The 23,028-nt window shown below is 43.0% G+C and overlaps 1 protein-coding gene across 1 annotated transcript; it reads right to left on the reverse strand.

Annotated features, from left to right (window-relative positions):
* Positions 1–2,785: 2,785 nt before the first annotated feature.
* Positions 2,786–5,643, reverse strand: LOC144741474 (leucine-rich repeat-containing protein 4-like). The gene is given in 8 exon segments (XM_078623998.1): positions 2,786–3,140; positions 3,297–3,662; positions 3,664–3,797; positions 3,800–3,986; positions 3,988–4,535; positions 4,537–4,895; positions 4,898–5,102; positions 5,104–5,643. Coding segments are annotated over 8 exon segments (2,694 nt in total).
* Positions 5,644–23,028: the final 17,385 nt, after the last annotated feature.

Here is a 23,028-nt window from a genome sequence, read left to right on the forward strand (position 1 = left end):
GCTGTATATCGCACAGCGCTGCATTGTTTTTACCACACATAAAACCGTACTTTGACATCAAGCAGAATGTTGGATCAAAAGCTCCATGCAGCACAGAATGTCCGAGCTATGACAGCATGCCATCACACAGTTTAATGCCTAATGTATCTGATCATGCAGCAGCTTTCAATTAATCTAACCCATTTACCTTATTCCATTTAGATGCCTACTTCCTTTCACTTGTCTGAACACATGTCCTTTCACAGGCTTCACATTACAACCACTTACAAAACAATTCTGAGTAAACAACAGGAGTGGGAGAGGAAGACATACTGTCTGAGATGAGTCAGCATGGTGACAAAACAGCTGTGTAAAATGAAATGCGAGATTTAAATTGAAGGTTTGGATTGATAACCCCTGCCTCTCTCTTCTCTCTTTCGCTTGATGCCACTGCATTGCACTTCCTAATCTATGGAAGCTCTCATTCCATCCCAGTTGTTCAGAGTAACCACACATGCTCAACACTCACTTTTAGAGAGAGACAAATACAGACATCTGACTTATTTAATACATTCTCATATTTGCCAAAATTCATCATGAATCACGTAACATGCTATTTTGTGAGCAGTCGCAGTGGCTTATTATCAGCCCTATTCAATGTCAATTATTGTTGGGTAGTAGATATCTCATTTTTACTGGGACATAATTAAATCGTGACCACTTGCGATGCAAACCACTGCCATTCATTCATGATGTTCGTAATTGGCTTGCTATTTGATTACATGCAAATCATCACTTGCTGTTTCCCTCCTATGTAAGTTGACACAGCTCCAGCACAGTCCAGCTTTACCTACTCCCTTACCGGCAGGACTGTGCCATTGTCATTCTTAAAAGCACATTGAGGTCATCGTGTCAGTCTTAGCCTATAACAATGTCGCAGCCCATTGTTCAGTTTCGATTCAACCATCACATTTGCAGCCAGTGCTGTCTTCAAACATCTTTCCAAACACAAGATATCATCTGACATTGCTTAACGTTACATAAACATGCAAGTGTGCACGCAGTCTCTTTTCAGTGATTCACTTTCTTCCTCTTGTCATTTCAGAGCTGCACAGTCACCCTCACCAACACACATCACTCTCCTCTGACAGCCTCTGTTGCAGGTTAAGAACATCATAAGCTCTCAGCGAACCACAGCACTGTTTACGATGGGCCATGTCAACGTCTCCTTTTTATTCACACCCTGTTGTACTTCTGCCCCCTAAACCAAAATGAGATAAAACCTGATTGTCACCGGTTATGTAAACTGGTGTCATGAGCTGCACTCCTAGGCCGCTTTGCTCGCTCATTCAGGCCTGTAACCGTGATGACGCCATGCATCACTAGAGATTGTAATTCTGCAGCTATGCAGGAGTAAATAGGATAGATGTGTCGACATATTACTTACTTCTATCGCAGTAAGCTGTCTTTTTTGCCTTTTTACATGAAGATGGATGTTAGTGCTTGACATATTGCCTCACATTGTGTGTCAAATAAGAGAAGAGCAAAAGAAACAGTTTGTAGTCTTAATGTTACCAACTGCATATCCTTTATCTTTCTGTGTTGGGCAGAACGATTTGAGACTTTATTATGATTGAGAAATGTAATTGCCAGGAAGAAAAAAAAAATCAAATGGCAAATCCCAAAAGGGTTTGTCACCTTAAAAAGCCCCCGTATTGATAGATGAAGGCACAACAGCTGGCACTGCAATATAAAGAGAAATGAGAATCTATGTTTTTTGGCAAGGTACCTTTTAGTCACCCAATCTGTTTTTTCCACTGATTACACATATGATTTATAGCATCATCTGTTAAATACAAAAAGAGCAACACTTGCTTTGGTGAACAGCACTTAATTTAGCATTATTATACGTGCACTCAATTTCTTTACTTGTCTGTGGACACCATTCATTCATTCATGCAACCTCTGAACATGTTCAAGAACTTACATTAAAAACATTCTCGTGACCAGCTACGCCTTAAAAACACAACATTGCACTTTCCTTTCTGGACTGTGTGATTGCGGATTTTTCAAGAAAGCACAGATTCTGCACTGATTTCTTCTGCCTGACTCATTCAGCACATGCAGGGTTAAGGTGTAGCTGCAGCATCTTACTGCAGTGTCTAAAGCATTTGTCTGATCGTTACAGTATACACCAGGAGAAGGGGAAAGGGGAAAACATATTTCGCTAATGCTTCTTTTTTATTCAAAAATCATTTTTATTGCATTTATAACATTTGGCACAGTACAAATTCTTGGTGCTTTGACAAGATAAACCTGTAAAGATCGTCACTGACCTTTTTCATTTTTTTTTTTTTAAAGAAGGACTTCGCTGTATAAATATTTCTCTTATCACTGCATTCTCTGTAGCATGGTGTAAAAATCACACAGAATGCCCCTTTTTTAAAACAAGACTACCCTCATTTGTCAAAGTCAAGACAGCATCTTAAACAACTCATGTTTTAAATAGAAGTTACAAGTTAGAAAATAGTTTCAATTTCTTTTTAATATATGTTTCTCTATCATCAGCCCATGGTAGTTTCATTTTGTCCATATATATATAGATATATATATATATAGATATATTTATAAGCATATACAACAAGAAATCATCAGTCTTTAGTTCGCACTCTGTTCAGAAAAGTTGCTTTCATCCTCTTTTTATTGTGCATTCTATTGCATGATTTTAAGAGGAAAGGATGAGGGGGTGTGGCTGAATGGGGGCTTAGGAGCAAGGGAAAGAAGTGGGATCTTTTTTGTGGGCCATTTAAATCTGAGTCTCCTGTACCTTTTCTTTTGTGTGAGTTTTTATCACAAATGGCTCAGCCATTGCTGTGATGGTGCTGGGCAGGGTTCGAGGCAGAGAGTTCCCAACATTGTTGTCTGTCCATTTAGCCCCATGGCCAGTTGGCTTATAGGTGTTATATTTGGGCTTCAGAATGCTGTAGTCCACCTTATGGGGGCTGTAGTCCATTTTATGTCTTTGAGCGTGGGGACTGAAGTCACTTTTGAAGACGCTGTAATCCATTTTGTGTGGGCTAAAGTCAGTCTTGAAGGCGCTGTAATCAGTTGCAGGTTTATGGGAGTTGTAAGGGTCCTTGGGCTTGTAGGTACCATCCGTTGTCGCTCTCTGGTTGTTGTAGTCCGTTTTGGGTTTAGGCTGAGTGCTGTATTCAGCAAATGGGCTGTAATCAGGTTTGGGTCTTGGGTGGGTGCCAAAGCCGGGCTTGAATGGACTGTAGTCAGCCTTGTATTTATGCTGAGTATTGTGGTCAGATTTTAATGGACTGTAGTCATGTTTAGGTTTCGGCTGGGTGCTGTAATCTCGTTTGAATGGGCTGAAGTCTGTTTTTTGCCTGGGATGAGTGCTGTAGTCTGGTTTGAAAGGGCTATAGTCCAGTCTAGCTTTTGGGTGAGGCCCGAAGTCTGGTTTGAAGGGGCTGTATTCCGCTTTAGGTTTGTGAGTATTATACTCCTGTCTAAATGGGCTGTAGTCAGGCTTTGGTCTATGAAGGCTAAAATCTGGAGTGGATTTGTGAGTGCTGTAGTCTGGGATGGATTTGGGGGTACTGAAGTCCATATTTGGCTTATATGTGGTATACTCAGCCTTCGGCTTATGCAGGGTGAAATCGGGGCTGTGGTTTGTATTCTGCCTTGGGTTTGTGAAAGCTGTAGTCAGTCTTGTGGCTGAGAAAGTCCAGTTTGTGTATGCTGTTATGATCCCGGATTTCTGGCAATGTGAGTGCTGCCTCTTGAGCTGCAGACGCTGGTGGTGGAGGTCCTCCTCATCCACTTGGATGATCTCTACAGTGCGGGCAGCTGCCACTGTGCTCCTCTGCTGGTGGCGCTTTCTCAGTTTGTAGAAGGCAATGAGCATGACAGCGGCCAACAGTGTCACTGCTACAAAGCAGCCTATGATGATTTTAGTCGTTTTCATTACTTCATCCAGACTTGGGGCCCGACTTCCCAGGCTTGCCAGTGGCACCTTTAAGTCCTGGTATTGCCGATGGCTTGGCTGCACCTTGTGGGCTGTCAGTGCTTTGTAAAAGCACAGTCGGTGTGGAGATAAAGACTGGTTGAAAGACTGAAGGGGAGGCAGTTGTGGTTGTTGCCCCCATGACTGCTTCTCCTCCTCCAGCTACTCCGGCCCCTGCAGTTGCAGTAGCTGTGGTCGTGGTTGTTTTAGGTTTGGGCATCTCTGTGGTTGGCCCCAAGACCTCGACAGTCACTGTGGTAAAGTAGCTCAAGTTGGATGTGTTAAGCTCAGCTGCACTCACATTGAGGTAGGCCGAAGCATTAGAGTTCCCAGCTGCGTTGGACACCATGCAGGTGTAAGTGCCTTTGTCTGCTGCCAAGACATTTGAGAAATTAAGGGTGCCGTCGTTGAGTACTGATATTCTCAGATGACTAGAGGCATGTGTCAGTATAGTCCCATTGGGTAGGAGCCAGCGTACCGAAGACATCTGGGCAGTGCGGCAACGAAGTTCAGCTACTCGCCCTGCTGAGATGTTCAAGTCCCCTTGGTGCATCAGCAATGAATGGAGCTGAGCACTGAATGGCAGCCCCTTCACCTCGATCCACTTCAACTAGCTGACGTCCTCTCATGTTGGCAGGGGCGTGACAGCGTCCACAGCAAGTGGAGTTAGTAGGGATATACTCCCTTAGCCATTGTGCTAACCATACAGCCTCACAGCCACAGTTCCAAGGGTTATGGTGAAGATGAAGCTCCACCAAGTACCTGAGCGGGGAGAACAAATCATGTGGCACAGCGCTCAGATTATTATGGGCGAGATTAAGCTCCACCAATGAAGATAAGTCATCAAAGGCATTGCGCTCTATCACTGTGATCTGTGAGTTCATTACCCATAGCTTTTTAGTGAGCGCAGGCCTTTGAAGGAGCTTGGCTTTATCTCTGGGAAGAGATTTTCAGATATCTCCAGCTCCTCCAAACCCTTCAGGGGACTCAGGTTTGGCATATCACCCTTTATGTTGCACATGCCCAGGTTGAGGTATTTGAGGTTTTGTAGGCCCTCAAAAGCTCCTTCAGAGATGTATTCGAGTTTTCTTAACTCTCCCAGGTCCAAGTCGCATTAGAGAGGGTACCCGGTTAAAGGCATAGGAGGGGATGCTCTCTATGGGGTTGTTTCTCAGCCACAGTTCCCTTAGCTTAGAGAGATACTCAAAGGCCCCACTGGGCACCACTGTCAGCCTGTTGTCAAATAGCTCCAGTGTGTTGAGGCTGGTAAGTCCATTAAACGCACCCACCTCAATCTGACGTATGGCATTTCGACCAAGCTGGAGCACCTCAAGGTGGTGCAGGTGGCGAAAGGAGTCAGCCTGCACCGCCTCGATGGCGTTTTCCATTAGATTGAGGTGTCGTGTGTTGGCAGGAATGCCAGGGGGCACACGAGTGAGGCCACGTCGAGTGCAAACAACTTTCCCTTGCTGACTACTGCAGGAACACTGCGGTGGACATCCCTGGGGTCCTTGAGACACCGCCGCCCCCGCCAAGGCCAGGGAGGCACTGCTCCATGCTCGGGCCATCAGGAAGACTACGCAGAGTAGGGCGGCTTTCCTGGCACGATGCACAGCTACCCGCCCCAGGAGACTCATGATGTGGCACATTCATAATTCAGCATCATCTGGGGGGGAGGATGGTGGGTGTTGTGGGGCTGTGGGGACAGGGCAAGTAGGTGGTTGGCTGGCTGGTAGTGCTGTTAATGAGACCAGATTTAAAGAGGTGAAGGATACTTTGGAGGACGGGGTAAGAATGCAGGTATTGGGTGCTTGCTATTGGGCGAGAGGACTTGACCTGTCCTTATTTAAGCAATGCTTTTATTTCCATGGGCTGTACACAGAAGGAGAGGAGAGAATACAGAGGCTTGGCTGTTCTGAAAAGTGTATGAAAAGGACATGATGGTAAATTAAGCAACCAAAAACTATTACAAGACAAAAGGGAAGGTAGGGTGTTACAAATTGATGCAAAGAGGGGTTGAAACACTAGACACCTACCTCAAGTTATTATTACAGGTCCTTCAACTGAGATATTTAGCTTCCTTCCTTTTTTGCAATCAGAAATAGCTGTGGTATTCAGATGTATGTATATCCCAAGCAATGAAAGACGTTTTTATCTGCTATGTAAAAACAGATATCAATGCCAAAGAGCTAAAACCAAGAAGAGCCCTTTTTGTAAATCCACACATCCAAATAGAAAGGTTCGAAGGCCCTTGAGTGTCTGTTTTCCCCCTTTTCTTGTTGATCAGAAAAAAAAATTGCAGATAGGGAATCCAGTCAGGCTCCCAAAGCAGCAGTGCTCCAGTGCTTGCTTCTTGCTTTCGGCTCCTCTTTTCTTGTTTGTCCTTGGAATCCATCAATTGATCCCCCTGCTAGACACCTTGCCCAGGTATCCATAGCAAAAGCGATCACACAAGCAATTGCACATTTATTTTGTTTTTGTTTTTTTTGTTTTTTTTGCACCAAAAGCCAAGGCAGAAAGGACAAGAAAAGGAAGGAAGGTGGGAGTGGAACTGGTGAAGGTTGAATGACAATTCCACAGTCCTTTCCAGTGTTCTTTGCAGATTGTTCGCAAGGAGAGAAGACAGACAAGCTGGGTAAAAAGAAGAAAAAAAAAGCCCCCCTCCTCCCTGTATTCTTATCTTCACTTTAGAGTGGTCAGTGAGTTGGTCGGTTGGTCAATCTAACAACCGTTCGCTTCACTTCCTCTCAGTGGCGTCGTGTCCATTAGATTTTTCTTTTCGTCTTTTTTTTTCCCCCTCTGAGTCCCTCGATGGGGGTTGAAAAGGCTAGGCGACACAAAGTACCTTCATTAGCGTCCTCTTCCTCTTAACTAGCCACTCACTCCAGCCACGGCGGTGACAGAAGCAAGTGCAAATGCACACGCACCATCCCTGCGAAGTACACAGCGGCAGTAGAAAGCACACACAGTAGCGGCTGCAGCCTGCCTCCTGCGCGCTTCCCAATAATCCGTCAATTTCTTCAGTGGGGGAGTGGGATGGGGATGGAAAGGGGTGCTGCGAGGAGTGGGGGGTTTGTAGCTGGGTTGATCGAGGTGGTTTAGCGGGAGGAGGGGTGGTGCGCAGTTTCCTCTTTCCTCTCTGTGTCTTTTTTCTTTTATCCTCTTGTTTTCCATCTTTTTCCTCCTCTCCTCCGGTGATCAGTAGCTCCTCTGTAATGCAGCGTCCGACTGGGGAGAGGAGCAAGACAGGGAAGGCGAGCGCAGGGTGAGCGCACGGCTTACAGGCGTGACGTGAACAGTAGCGTCGATGTGGAAAGGATCCGTTGTAGCAGCAAAAGAGTGTGCGTCGCTTGGATCTCTCGCTTGCACCACTTCTCTCTCTCTCTCTCTCTCTCTCTCTCTTGCCCTCTCTCTCTTTCTCCCTCCACTCTGTCTCTCATGCTCTCTCATTGCCTCGCTGCTACTCTCTGCAGTGTCCTGAGGTAGTTGGGTGAGCTCAAAGCACTCAGACCTTTTTAGAGATCTACCTCTTCAAAAACCAGTTTGCTCCTGCTGTCCTCTGCACTCTTTTTAATGCTCACACTCTCTTGTTCTGTGGCTTTCTGGGGCTTTGTGTGGCTTAGGGGAATATGCGGTCCAAGCAAAAGACTGAGAAGGACAGTGGAATTCCCACAGCAACCAGCCTTTAACCCATCTCTTACCAGCAATAAATCCAGCCATTCCAATGAGTCTGGCAACGCTTTCCAGCATTGCTGTGGTGGTAAAAAGCAGCATCTCTCTTTTTCGCTCTCTCTCGCTTTGATTTTCTTCCACTTTGTCTCTCCCTGCTCTCTCACCCTCCATGTTTTGTCCTTTAGTGGAAAGTAGGGGAACATTAATGGACTGCTGACGCATCCTGCTCGTAGGAGTACATTGGTTAGATGCAGTCTTTTTGTGCATTAACTCCCCCCGCCCACTTTACCCTCACCTCTCCCTGCTGTCTTTCTTTTTTGTTCACTCTTCCTGTCAATGTGTCACTCTTTGTATGACATCTCATTCTGTCAAGCTGACATTTGCATCATATATATCCAGTTGCTCTCTGTAGTTGTATGGTGTTTTATTTACTTCTCTTTCTTGCAATGGAACAAAAACCGTGTATTCCATAAATTAGATTATGACTATGAAAATTTGTAGTGTACACACCAGGTATTACAGTACGTGAAGCCAGGATGTTTTTCTTTGCTGCTGTCTCCCTTCTATTCATTTCCAGGTAGTTAGAGCCCTCTAAACATGCAGGCCATAACCCTCAATTTCTTTCTTTTTTTTTTTTTTGCAAAACTGCGCTCAGGAAGCACACAGCCATAAAGGTCATGTTAAGGAAGGCAAATGGGAGGAAACAAGATGTGCTTTACCTCTCTGCCGCAGGAGAAGAGGCAAAGCAAATGCACCTTACCGTCCCATCACCCCTTTATCCAATGATTTGTACAAGTCCCATGTCCATTAAACCAGGAAGCGGTGTGAGTAATTGATGGTTGGTACACAGTACAGTACAGCACAGTTCGGTGTGTGTGTGTATGTGTGTGAGTGTGTGAGTGAGAGTGAGCTAGAGGATAAGCGTGTGAAAAAGAGAGGATGAAGAGGGTGTGGGGGGGTAGTACACCAGCTAGAAAAGGTCACACTGCCTCCAGCACAGTACATTATTCCCACCGGCACACAAGCATAGAGACAACTCCTATATTATACACACACATACAGTCTTTCTCCTTGACTTCATTGCAATTGAATATGAAGGGGCTTCAATGAGCACATGTACCAGTGACGTGGACAGGCAGACGAGTCTGGGGGAGTTCCTGTGTTAAGATAAAAAAAAAGTTGTCTTTTTTCCCCTCAAACAGAGATTCCTGTATGCAACAAGCATGTGCTGGATGATTTTAAAAGTGTCTCTGGTCTCTGAAGAACTGAAACAATGCATGGAAAAGCAGCTTATAAGCACAGACTTGATCTGCGGGGGAAACTGATCCATTGACACTCATCCTGACTACAAATTCAGGCTAAATGACAAAACTCGTTATTCAAAGTCTGCATTCTACATTTCTGTGTGCGTCAGATGGTGCCTGTGCACACTCCTGTAGGGTTGATGTGCCTCCATTTGATGAGCAAGTGACCCAGAACGAGTTCAGGTTGTGCTTTTCCCACCCAGCCCAGTACACCTCGACCATAATACAACCAAAATATCCACTGACCCATATCATGATCAGGGGGGCCAGGGTAGCACTCCCCTCTTGGCCCTCATCCTGTCTCTTCACTTTCTTTCCATTCTCACTGTATCTTGGTCTCTCTGTGTTTTCCACCGCTGATTGAACCTGGGTCATGGCTTGTCAAACTCTGTCATGCTTCACTGACCAGAGGTGATCAACCCGTTGGGTTGATCCTGACCCAGAATTGCCAACATGGCTGGAAAGCCTGTGATCACGGCAAGGTTTTTTCAAGGTCCAACATGTGTTTCTGTGTTCAGCTCACATGGCGTTTGTTGCCATGTGAATATTGGCTAGGAGGTGACCCAGGGCAGCCTTTTCCCAAACCTGAATGTCAAGACACATTTCAGTTTGCTCATGTAGTGCTGTGATGAATTTACCTGAGTGAATTTAGAGAGGCTTTGATGTTCAAGTTATACCAATATTTAACGGTCCACAATATCCATGGTTCAGTTCATGTCGGGGCACGTTGTATTCAGTCACACAGTGGGCAGACAGGTGTGTAATAACAGGTACTATGTTCCTCCTTCACTGCTTCTGTCAGCTTCAGAGAGCTGATCACTTGTATCGATTTCATGGAGGAGGTCTGCAAAAAGGAGCTTTTCTTCTCCTCCGAGTAAATGTAAGGCTCAGTGACAGTTTCAGTTACCCTGCCGAGCAATGAGAACTGTCGGACTCTTTGACATCACTGTGTTGCTGAGGTGATGGCTGTGTTGTTGCTGCAGTGTCTCGATTTTTCAGCTGCATCTTCCACCACAGCATATCGCTGCAGATCTTTCACTATGAAACCTCCACTGCTCTCACTTTGTCTGTTTTCCCATCTGACTTTCACTGAGAGGTTTAAAAGCTGCTGGGGTGAAGTTGATCTTCCCTACTGTTTTCTGTCAGGAGCTATGTTTCCATCTAAAAGGCTGATGGAAAGTTCCCAACACAGTGTAGGGCTGAGCAATATCTACATTTAAAAAAATATATATGAATTGATGTATTTATAAACAAGATGCAACGTGGGAAAATATCGCTTTTATCAATGTTAATGTTGTTCCTTTACACGATTCTTTTCTGTCCTCCAACCGAACTTTTTATCTGTTAAAAAATACTTAGAACATGTTAAAGTCTGTGTTCATCCTGTCATTCGGTGATGACATTTCTAAAATGTCACAATATTGATATATATTGAGAATCCAACACATTGTCAAACTCTGGACACTGACTTAACCCTTCCACTTCCATGACACATGAAGAAAAAATACTTTATTGTGCAAGTTCTGAACTAAATGGCATTGACTTGTCCCAAACCTAGATGAGTCAACTGAATGGGACTTAACCGTTGTATCCCTACAGTATATCTGTGGTGGATTGTAGCCAGGTCAAACAGTGGCCCCATATGTTCACAGTATAACAGACAATGTCTTGACAAGAGGAGTTTTGTCAGGCCTCACCTCCAGGACTTACTGACTAATGACGACTTGATGAGCTGTCAGATATGTGGGACCTTCACACTATCATGCCAGTCGCATGCCCCTCACGGTGCCCCTTGCTTCACCCACGGCACTATGGATCCTCCCTGCACCACACCTAGGAGGCACTGGATGTACTTTGGGGTTACCACATGACCTACTTTGGTGCTACTTGTCAGCTAGAGTCTTTCCATGGGTATATACAGTTCTGAACCCATCCCCTCGGGTGACTGCTAGCAAATCTGGGCTATGGCCAGTCACATGTAGGTCAGCAGCCTGTGACCGTTTGAATATGTGCGCGTGGCAGTAGTTCCGTTTGTGTGAATGGCCTGTATTGTGCTTTAGCAGTAATGACAATCGGATTAGAGGGATATACAGTGGAATGATACATCTAATGATAATGTCAAAGGATCGGCGGTATTGGCCTTTGGGCAATCCACATATGGTTTCTGTGTGTAGCAGAGAGTGAGAGGAAAGACAAATTTGTTCAAGGAGAAATGAGGTATACTGTTCTTGGTTGTGTCTCATTTTTGAGAACTATTATCACATTTTATACCCATATGTGGGAGTGAAAGTGTCCTCTGAGTGTCCAGTAATGTCCTAGTGGTTGATTGCACCAGCGCCCACCTTGGCACGTTATCTTAAACTGTTTTTTCCAGGCCATGATGTACACACAGACACAGCAGACGTAGACACACACACGGACACACAAGCAGACGGCCAAAATTCTATGATGGTGACCTTGAGGTAAAGGACCTGCTGCAGACACTTAGTTTCTCATTTTCATTTCAATTTCCAGGAATTAATTCTGAAAGAGATTATGTTAACACACATACACATTCACACGCGCACACGCACAGCTATCAGTGTCCCAGTAAAGGATTAAACTGCTTGGTAGGAGGATTTTTTCCTGTTTTTTTTTCCTCCTTTTTTTTTCCTGTTTATTATTTTTCTCATCGTACACACATTCTCGCACACACAAACACATACAAATCATATGCCAACGCTTATTCTGCCTTCGTGTTCTGATTTCACTGACCTTGTGTGGCCTCCACTCTGCTCAGTAATACTAATTAGCTGACATATCACTCATGACATTTGTCATTTGATGCTTTTGTTTTTAAATGCCCCGACTGATGCATGCCATTGTTATTTAGGTGAATATTCAATCTAATTCATGTCTACCATAATTCTCCTCTCCTGTCTTTGAGTTACCTTCCTTCTTTTTTCTTTTCCTTTCATTTTTCTCCCATTCTCCTCTTTGTTACTTCCTATTAGAGCCTCTTTAGTTTACTATTTGCACTATCCAAAGTTAATTGCATTTGCTCATTCAGCTAGTTTGTGTGTGTGTGTATGTGTGTTTTCAAATGAGGGCACTATCAGGCCATGGCAACTGAAAGCACACAGTAAAAGACAAGTGACACACACACACACACACACGCACACATGCAGTGTTTGAGGTCTGCTAGCAGCCATTGTCTCCACACTAATGGGCTTCATTATGTTGAGCTGTGTTCATCAAGGCTGCCAGAGCAGGGATTAGCCTTAGCGCTGCGTTAGCTGGAAGCAGAAGAAAGGCACTGGTAGGTTAGCACTGCTAACCCAATCAGCATGAGCCAAGATCACGAAATGTGCATATTTACAAAGAGAAGCATTTGCACGTTGACCTTCTAATATTTTTGTTTTTAAAGGCTCAGCACAGAGTTGTATCCACAGACATGCACGTGTGTAGTAGCTGCGTATATTAAAACTATCATATATATGTTTGTCACTGTATGCTAATGCTCTCCATGTGTTGCCCCAGTCATGTCACTGGTCAGCTGGCCTCATTAGAATTCATTGTGCATCCCTGTGTGTGCGTTCATCACCATGTTGCCTTGCCAACTGCCAGGCCGGAGGAAATGGATGTCTCTTTCTCTGAGCAATGTGAAGGTAAAAACATAGTAATTTATGGAAGTAAGAGCAGCTAAATCTTCTTTTAGACTTTTAGCTCATCGCAGGCAAAGATAGTGTCTTCATCGAAACCCACACAGCCCTGCCTCATTTCATTATTTTGTCTATGGCCTGGTCAAAGGAATGTTAATAGTGCATGGATTCTGTGCAGCAAACGTGACATTATTTCCACAAGTGTGTGACTAAACAGTGATTTATTATACATGCTAACAAATGCTGTGCCTTGACACTCATAATAAGTTTTTGTATGTTTTGTTATATAAGACTGATGCCCAAGGTATCAGCATCAAATATTTACAAGCAGAAAAAGCTTCACATATTTCCCTGGATGTTCATATAGATTCTTGACTTAGCCGTCAGACCACCTTAGAACCAGGACACCTGACTGACCTGCTATCCTCATGTACACTCCCGTTTGTTTGGGGTTTTTTTGTTACCTTTGCTCTTCCACTTTAATACCCCTGACCTTCAAATAATCTTCCCCCACCAAAAGTCATATTGCCGGTTACCTGCTTTGTGCTGTTATTTCTATGAGACTGCTAATCCTAGAATCTCCATCAGGCTTCATGTAGGGGAGGATTAGCCCCGCCGAGGTCTGTACAGGGATGAAAGAGAGGAAACAGGTTTTCATTTTCCTAGAATTCACCTGTACACACACTGATGATACTGGCACCGTGAGCACATAGAGGGTTGTGTTTGTGTGTGCGTGCGTTAATGACTTCAGTGTGTGTGTGTATTTTGGAAGTACCTTATGCCAGGAACGTGTGAACAGTAATTCATACTGCAGTCTTTGAAATGCCCTCACATGTTTCCACCTTCAATTTATCTCACATTCTGTTCACATCAGTTTCAACAACATATTTGAAGTCAGCAATTTCAATGATCACACTATTTAGTTTGTCACACTATATCACTGATGAACCTCCTGTCTCAATCGCACTTCTTGAACCTTTTGGTCCAATGGACCTTCAATGGACAGACTGCAACCCTGGAAAATCACCAGCCTTGATCTATCCATTTTAGGAGCAAAGAGTAAATAGAAATGGAAATAGTGGGTAAAGAAAAATCACACCTAATACTACATACCCACCCACCATTGTAACTCCAGGCTCTGCAACCTTGCTTAAATGTGTTTTCTGTAGCGGTGCAACGAGGTATATCCCCTGGAGTTCGGCTGAGGCTGAGGGTCCAGCAGGGTCCTGGCTGTGAACGAACAGGGGAAAAAAGCAGCAGGCAGCACTTTCTAAATTGAAGTCAATAATACAGCAATCCATTCTATCAGAGCCGGTCCTCCCACGCAGTGACTAAGGAGAGCAGAGGGTAGGATGTCGATTGAGTTCTCCAAAGTACCACTACACATGGCAACATGTGTTTGTGGGTGAACGCACATGAAGGAAAAAAGTGGTGTCAGTGGCAAGAGGAGGGGCACACTCACTGTATAGCCCGTCAACAGGTCACTGGCTAAGAAAAGCATTCATCAATCCTTTTGCTGATCCACATGGCTGTGGGTGATCAGAACTGTCTGTACGATGGCTGAGCAGTGTACGAGAAGGAAAAAGGAACAGAAAGAGGAAATGAGATGGTGTGTAGCTGTCTGGTTGACATGATTTGGACTCAGTGTGCTCATGTTCACATGCTGGGATCAAACACTTGTATTTGACGTATAATGGCACATCTGCAAAGCACAACATTTACTGTATTTTTCATTTCATCGAACACTGCTAACTCAGCAACAGAGAGTATGTTTCTTAACAATCATCATTTATCTAATGGGGGTCACCTGAAATGATGTTGGAACACCATCAGCAACAATAAGAATTCAAACCACTTCCGTTGTTATTTATTGTTATTTATCATTGCTGGTTGAAGTTTTTAAGATCTCTAGGTCACTCGTCCACATACTTTCTCTCTCATGCTTCATCATGGCTGGATGATATCGGTTTAGGTCACTTGCACTGCAGTTGTGTGTGTGTGTTTGGGGGGGTATTTTTGTCCCCACTGACCTCTCACCCTGCACATAAAATTGGTTTAACACATGGATGAACACTGGTAATTTCCCCAGTCAGACATTGATTTCACCGTCATTTTACTGCCACTCATTGTGTGGCATTCAGCTGACAATAACGATGTGGGCTTGAAGTTTTCCACTTTTATTTCAGCGGCTCTTTTTTCGTTTAAGATTGGTCCATAAAATATAAGAACAATATTTCGGGATTAGGGTGAGAATTGTAAGATATTAACTGTTATATACTGTCGAGCCAAGTCTGCTTTTGGCCACATTGTTGAAATAGAATTTAAAGAAGTACTGATACCTGTCTTAAAAAAGTGATATCCATCTTATTTGCAGGCACAAATCTCACATGTTGGTGATAAAAGCACTCCAGTAAGACTTGTGCGTTATGAAGCAATTGTTTGTGTACTTTGTGTACATGGGCTTGTTGGCCTTACTGCTTAGGACTCAATGTTATTTCCGCAATCTCCACTGCCATTATTCTGTGCTCTGAATCACTGCCAGGAAAGAGCACACAAAAGCCAGATTATGTTGTAACAGAAGATGCCCGTCTACCTCCGATGCCAAAGATGGCGACAGTCTTAAAAAGCTGTCACCTGAATTTTAAAGGACAAAACATAATAAACATGTCCAACTGTGATGAACCCGCACTGACAGCGTCTAGTGACATCACTTGGCTTAAGGACATTTTCGATGGCCTTTTGTGTGGGTCCCCTCATGAATGATTCAACGGTCCTGCATATTCTACTGGATTGCACCTTAATGTATTGAGCTGTGAATGAGCTGTGCGTACATGAAGCACAGTTGTGCACAGGCTGTCCACAAGCATGAGGAATGTTTGAGTGTGTTCCAGCTCTGACAAAAGCAGCCGCACACAGTCTGTAAAGGGAAAATCACAAAGCGGGCATTGCTAACCAAATGACTGATTCATGACTGACTCAGCGCTGTCGTCACATGAAGAATGGCTGTCATTTTAAAGACATACAGCGGTGGATGTGAATGCTTTTCCTACATTTTAATTATGGTAAAGGTCTTGTTCGAGATTCCATTTCCATCTTTTATACAATTTAGTCCTGAAAAGCTAATTCTTTGCTTAAATTGCTTGCCCTTCTGTGTCTTCCATTTCTGCCAGTGCATGTCTTTACTAAGGTAGCACTGATTAGCAGCATCTGCATTTCCATAGTCCTATGGGACTGAAGGAGGAGGAGAAAAGGAGAAAAACCAAAGCCTTGCATCTCCAAATTTTTTCGCCATCTTTTTTCGCTCTTAATCTCATTCCACGTCATCCCGATTTTCTCCCCTGTCTTTTCATTATGAACGTCCGTGGAAGCCCAGCTTTGACACTTTGACACTGGAAATCCTGACAATACAAATGCTTGTGATGGTAGAGGTGAATACCCATCGTCTTTTTATTGTCAGCATGTTTTATTCATCATGTTTTCAGGTGTCTCACCTTCACGTTATGTAGCTTTCTGAGCCAGCCTCTTTTTTTGTTTTGTTTTTCTTTCTTCCCATGTACAATTCAACATGTCAGTGGATAGTGTGACATGTAAAACATCATTATTAGTCCCCTTTTCGATTTTCTGTACAGAAAATTCACAAGACAAATGGTTCATTTCATGTGTGATCTTTACACAGCATTAAAGTAAGCTTCAGTCCAATAAATGTCCACAGAAAACCAAAAAATTTGATACATTCTTGCATTAGATCAGCAGACCCACCTACGAAGGTCTGTAATCTTACACTTATTAAATTAACTAAACTGGGCAGGTACAAGGAGTTGAAAATGGAAATAGAAGCTAAATCACATTTGCTGTTGAATCCCCATTTGTTGTCTAGCAACAGACCAACTCTGCTGCTTCGAAGAAGGCATGGCATTATTAAATCAGTCACACACACACACACACACAAACACACTCACGCGCAGCAATCTTGCTCTCACCACTCAACAATATCTCATTTTTGGATCATCAGTTGCCATTTTCTGTGAATAAACCTATAAAGAGTTTGAATTGGATTGTCAGAATTGAACAATAATTAATTATTTTTCTTTCTTCATCTGCTGAGGGGTCCGGTCATCATATTCTAGGTCCCTTCCTACCTTTTGGTGTAGCAGGGCCATGGATTCTGACACTCTCTCCATCAGGTCTTTACTCCCACACCTCTCTGGAAATGTATCTTGTGGACTCTCCCAACCTCGTTGGCATTGTCCGATCTTACCTGCACTAGTTTACAGCAGCATGAAGTGTCAGACCTCAGCCCCTGCTTAACAACCCTCCATCCGGGGTCGCACCTGGGCAAAGCCTCTGGTTATGACAGGCACGTGGAAATTGAAAAAGCCATGTAGAAAAATACCTCTGTTGCCCCCCCTCCTCTTTTTTTCCCCTCTTTTATTCTCTCGCTCTGTCAGCGCAGACAGTCTGGGAGGACAGAAATGGCTTTTTGAGTGACACAGGCTGGCTGTGCCATTTGCCGTGTCAACTGGTGAAAGGAAATAGAAAAGGAGGTGGAGACAAATGATTATGGCCTCACCATGATTGTCCCTCGTCCCTTCTATTACATCACTTTCTCCCACCAATAATGGTGGGAGAAAGTGATGTCATAGAAATCTAAATAACACTGCCACAAGTTCAGTAGTTGTAGATATGTGCCATTCAGGTTTGTTTTTCAGGTCTTTATACTCCACTTTTTGTAAATTTAAATGACAGTGCCATTGTTTCTCCTTACAGATTGCTTTGAACAATTAAAGGAAATATCTTGAATTGGAAATGGGAATTTGTTAAGTAATGAATGATGAATTGTATCATTCTCCAAGCGTATTTATGAATGTGTCTAATTGTAAACAAGAGACAGTTTAAGACATGCTTCAAATAATCCTGTTTGCATCATTCATCCTGCTGCTTCAGGTGGGTTCTCTTCAGCTTTTGTGTAATGCCTTGATCTCAGCCACCACACCGAGCTATCCGGGCTGCAGTGTGATCATTTTGTCATTGTAGGCACAGAATCATACATATTTAAAATTCCATTATGAAATCTTAATTTGATTCATTAAGCAGCAGCAAGTGCATGAGGGGTTGGAGGGGTTAGGGGGGTGGTGCCACCAAGGTGAAGATGAATACTGTGCTCATTGTGGAGGAATTTGACAAAGCAGGAGGTAGAGAGGGAGTGTGTGTGTGTGTGTGTGTGTGTGTGTGTGTGTGTGTGTGTGTGTGTGTGTGTGTGTGTGTGTGTGTGTGTGTGTGTGTGTGTGTGTGTGTGTGTGTGTGTGTGTGTGTGTGTGTGTGTGTTTTATCAGCTGTGCAGTCATAAGCCCCATTCAGAGGCGATTTATTAATAAGCAGGATTATTTTGGACGAGGGTTGTTATTGACGGCAGTGCACCTCGTAACTACGCTCATTACAAGTGAGAGAGCAGAGTTTTTATGTGATACCTGGTGGAAACCACAAGTCAAAAGACTCATGGTTGTAAAGCAACGATCTGGATTTGTGAGAAACATTAAACTGAACTTACAAAACCCAGGATATAATATTGTGTTTGAAATGAATGGTTACATACCGCAGAGCAGCATTATGGCTTAATGCCCCCACATCCCGATCGTTTTGAGCACCCCGAAATGTGCTCAGCGTGACTCGACTACTCCTACCGCGCTTTCACAGCTTTGGCCAGTGATTTAAAGATTTGGATTCTTACCTCTCACTGTAGGTGTACAGAGAGGCTGTATCCCACTCTGGGAACTGTGTGACAAATGCTTGAAAATCAAATTGCATCTCCCATTTTGAAGTGACCAAAACCATAGTTAATTTCCCAATTGTTCTTTTCTGTCTAATTCAGATTTGGTCATTCGAAGGACAGTTGCTGGAAAAGTATTATTGGTGACAAAAATGAAAAGTAATAACCTTCACCGAGCTTTTAACAACTACTCAATAAGCCCAGTTCAATTTGTGTTTTCCCACCTGCACTCACATACCATCCAGTTAAGGGGAATTATATGATATTAGTAATATTACAAATGTAGCTCAATATTCATCGACTGACACGCCATGTCGCCCCACTCTTAGAAATGAGATGGATTGTAGTTATTGCTGTTATTGATTTTAATAACCAGGCTGTTAAAGCATCTTGTGTAAGCTGTGTGAAGGCTGAGCTATTCTTTCATCTGGATAACGAAGGATCCATAAAGTAATTTCACTGCAGGTTTAGCATGATTAAATTTGCTCTCTATTGTTTTTTTTTTTTTTGTCTTTGGTCAAACCTGAGATGCAACAGGTGGTGTTGTGTATACTTTGCACCCTATCAAATGGTGGGAGCATGTGTGGTGTATTTAACGTGAGATCAAGGGACAAAGGAGATTCGAGTAATGAACTGATGGAGGACCTCAGCACGACACAGTGGGGGAGATGAAGGATCAAGCTTGTTTGAAACACTATTGATCCGTGAGGTCAGACAGACCGAGAGCGATGTCTGATCTTGACGGCCATTTTATTGCCGTGGGTTTTGCATTGCTTTGTCATAGACCAGTTCTCTAGCCGACCCATGCAGGTGTGTAGTTATTGGAAATAGTTTGGTGGGTGGGTGAAAAGTGAGATAAGGGAGCAAGCAGCGCCTCCTTTTCTACACAACACACCATGATATTCTATGTGTGTTTCTGAATATATTACACCTGACAAGTAATTAGAAAGAGTGTAAATTTACTGGTGCGATGAAGGAATTGGTCCTTGACATTAGTGACCACCAGAAAATACGGTAATGGATGTTTGAGATTGTGTGTCTGGAGCCAAAGGGTACATTTGCTTTGACACCACTCCACTTAAAAAGCCCAGAGTGTATTCAGTTCCAACCCTCCGGCGGCTGATCCCCCCCTTATTTATGGCTGTGCCTTGGTAGTCTATTGTAGTTTCATTTGCAGAGGACAACACCAACTGCTGCTCTCATCGACTCACTATTGACCTCCATTATTCCTCTCTTCCTCAAAGTTGCTGCGACTCGTTTCCTGTGAAAGCTTCATAAGTCTTCTGGATCTCCCTGACAGACCTTTGTTTTACGCGTTAAACGTCTAATTTATCTAATTAATATCCTCGCTTTGCCTCAGTTGATTAAAGGGAGTCTTGAATTGTTTTACCTTCACCGTCAACTCAACACTTACCAAGGAGCACCACAGGGAAAAACCATTAAATTTTCTATTATTTCTGCTATTTGCCACAAACACATTGATCTGTGCATTAAAGGAAATCATGCCAGGATAATAGAGCGGCTTCCAGTGCCAAATTGTCTTGTCTCTCACGAGCATTAACTGGAAGCCTGTCTGACTTCTTCTGCTGAGCTCGATCTCACTCCCTTAATCCTCTATGCCAACTTTCCTTCATTCACCTGCTCTTTTCAGAACAGCCATACAGGCCAAACATCAGTTATCTATTGATGAAAGAAAAACTCATTAATGGGCATCAGGCAGGTTTAATGGTGGGAATCATGCTGACCGTTGCCTGACCGTTAATGGGCCGGCTATTTGAGAAACGGTTTGACTTTTCTCCACCCTGCCACCGACAGACAGCAGCCTGCTACTGACAGTGATACATGGGAACCCCTGAGTCACATTGATCTCCCTGGGAGCGTCTAAACACGCACCAACATCCCTATCCAAGGTCCGCGTTATTAGACCTGTGTGAAAAAGCTTCACCTTTGCTAATATCGTCCAAAAAACAAGTCATCAAAGCTTTTTCAGACCAGTAGACAAATAAATTGTTTCTTTTTAGTGCCCTGTAGAACTGAAACGATTCCTAGAGTAACTTGATTTTAAAAAAAATCATTGAGGCAAAACGGCTTCAATTCGACTGCTGTTTAAACAAAGCTGTGTTTTGCTCAGACCTGGTGGCGCTAATGGCAAAAAAAGGATTCTAACCGAGCCCACACCAACACAACGTAGTGGAGGATGTGAGAATTTCACAATCGACAAACAGTGGACATGTGGAAAAGAGCAGATGCCCCGATGCAGACGAAATTGTTTAAAATTTTGGGATCATTTCTAGCTGAAACTCCCTGTAAGCCACAATTAGCACACCACAATATGACAGTGATGCTAGTCAACTTTGCATAAACTGCAATCAAAATGTCGTCGTGCCTAGCACAATGACAATAAAGACATTCTGATTCTGATAAACGGAAAATGCCAAAGAAATATGATAAGGACGTTGTGTGATCACCAGGTAGACACTTCAGGCAACGCTGCTAGTATGATTATGACTGGTATCATTTGCAGAATCCTCGAGTGGTAAAATAGGGAGTTGCAGTGTGTCAACTGGTGTATCAATGTAATACTAGTTTTCGGTTGCTCGTATTTATGCAACAACTGCTGCCACTTTTGACTCTGGGCGTTTGAAGCCTTTCGGAAATAAATTATTTTTAAAGGGTATTGTGACAGTAAAGCTCTGCAGCAAACACCATTGAAACTAATATCCTGCTGCACTCAGCCGCCTTACACCTGCCTGTAAATGGAGATCCTTCTTTTTGCACATGAGCTTTGCCCTCCATTTCCACCTGTTTCTGCAAGTCTAATGGCAGGTCTCATTTTTCAATTGTTCGCCTGTGGAAGTTGGAATGAATTGATCGAATGAATTGAGTTTTTGTTTTGCAGCATATTTGGCAGCATCCCGCTCTCAGGCTGAGCTCAGTGACCGTCTGACAAATAGCTGTCTGCCTCACCCATTGCCTGACAGTTAATGACCTAACCTAGTTTGGAATTGGTTGATGCCAGAGGCCCTTGACCCAGTGTAGTGCTCGTTCACCAGAGCTGGAATAGTCAATAACCTGAGCCTAGCAGCAACTGACAGGCTTCGTATAGCAGACAGCCTCATGTCAAAACATGTCTCCTCTGAATATCATTTCATGATCGTTTTAGTTTTGCTTACATAATGTTGTTTTACCTCTTGGGTCAACTCATTGGTTACTATTTTAACTGAGAGAATGTCTGCTTTGTTGTGTAGGTTCTAACATCTTTAAAATGCACATTACATGAACATCATCCACTCGTGCAACAAGGGTTGTCCATTCGTACATGTGCACATGTCCGTGGAGAACTTCCTGAAGAAATATTTCAATGTTTTGGTGCCTCCATAAACACTGAATGTCCCTGTCCATAGCCTCATTCATACTCTTTATAACAGAGCACAGCAAGAATGTTTAACATTTATCAACATTATTATTTTTTATTTCTTTTTAATTCATTCTTTTTAATTTAATTGTTAAATTTGTTTTTCATCTTACACATTCAGACAGCTCAACCAGACAATGTTACTACAGTTTTACCTACCACATATAAATGCCATAAATAGTAATTCACACAGTAAAATTAGAATAGAAATAGAACTATGTGTGATCATATTTAACATTTTGTTGAATGTGAATTTATTCCATTAATCTTTGGTGGCCTCTTTGAAACTAGATTTTTTAGATTTTCTGACCTCCCAGACATTAGGGAAGTATATGTTCTTCATCCTTATTTGAAGAATTGTCTTCTGTAATAAGCTTTACTTTACTTTACTTTAAAATCAGCTTTACTGTCCTGGGTGCTCTGTAGACGATGGCTGAGTCCACAAGAAGCTCCATTCACTCCTGAAACTACTTCAGTTTCCGTTGGATTTTAACCCCTCGGTACTTTTATGACGCCAGCCTTTTCATGTGCTATCAGACAACCAGGAAACTGGACTTCCTGTTCTTCTGGCAGCCCTTTATAAGCACATTGGCTTTATTTGTCCTCAGCGATAAAACTTCCTCTCCTCTACGTCTATCTTGAAGTGAGGTCACCGTGTTTCTGACAGGAATCGCATATTCAGTATAGAACTTCCGTTTTACAGAAAAGTCCACAGAATACCTTTTACTTCATTCGTCATTGAGCACATATGGATGAAGACTGCAACCAAGTCTTAATTGGAGTTTAGTTTTTTTCTGTAATGGTCTACACAGGTCATCTGTTTGCCATCTCACCTCTTTAACACTCCATCCGCTCACCTCACTGTTTTTTTTTTTTTTTTTTTTTTAATTACAGACCTCATTAACACACAATTTACATCCCTGTCTGATCTATGCCATTAAGGAATCAATAGCAGTTTGTTTATTCATTCATTTATTTGTCCCCCTTCTGTTTTCTTTTTTCTTTCTTTATTTATTACTATTTTTTTAAAGCTGTTCTATATGTATAGATTTCTTCCCACACTGATTGCCCTTTTCCTCTCTCGATGGACAAGAGTGACTTGCCATTCTGTACATCTGCATCCCTGGTGTGATGGAATCAGATCAGCCCTTTTGATTTACACGTTTTCAGCAGGCTGACATCAGTTTAAATATTGAAAACCTGAGCTTTAAGATAATAAAATCCCTCAACCTAAT

Source organism: Lampetra planeri, unplaced genomic scaffold (genome assembly GCF_965212315.1).
Source record: "Lampetra planeri unplaced genomic scaffold, kcLamPlan1.2.h2 scaffold_565, whole genome shotgun sequence".
NCBI lineage: Eukaryota > Metazoa > Chordata > Hyperoartia > Petromyzontiformes > Petromyzontidae > Lampetra > Lampetra planeri.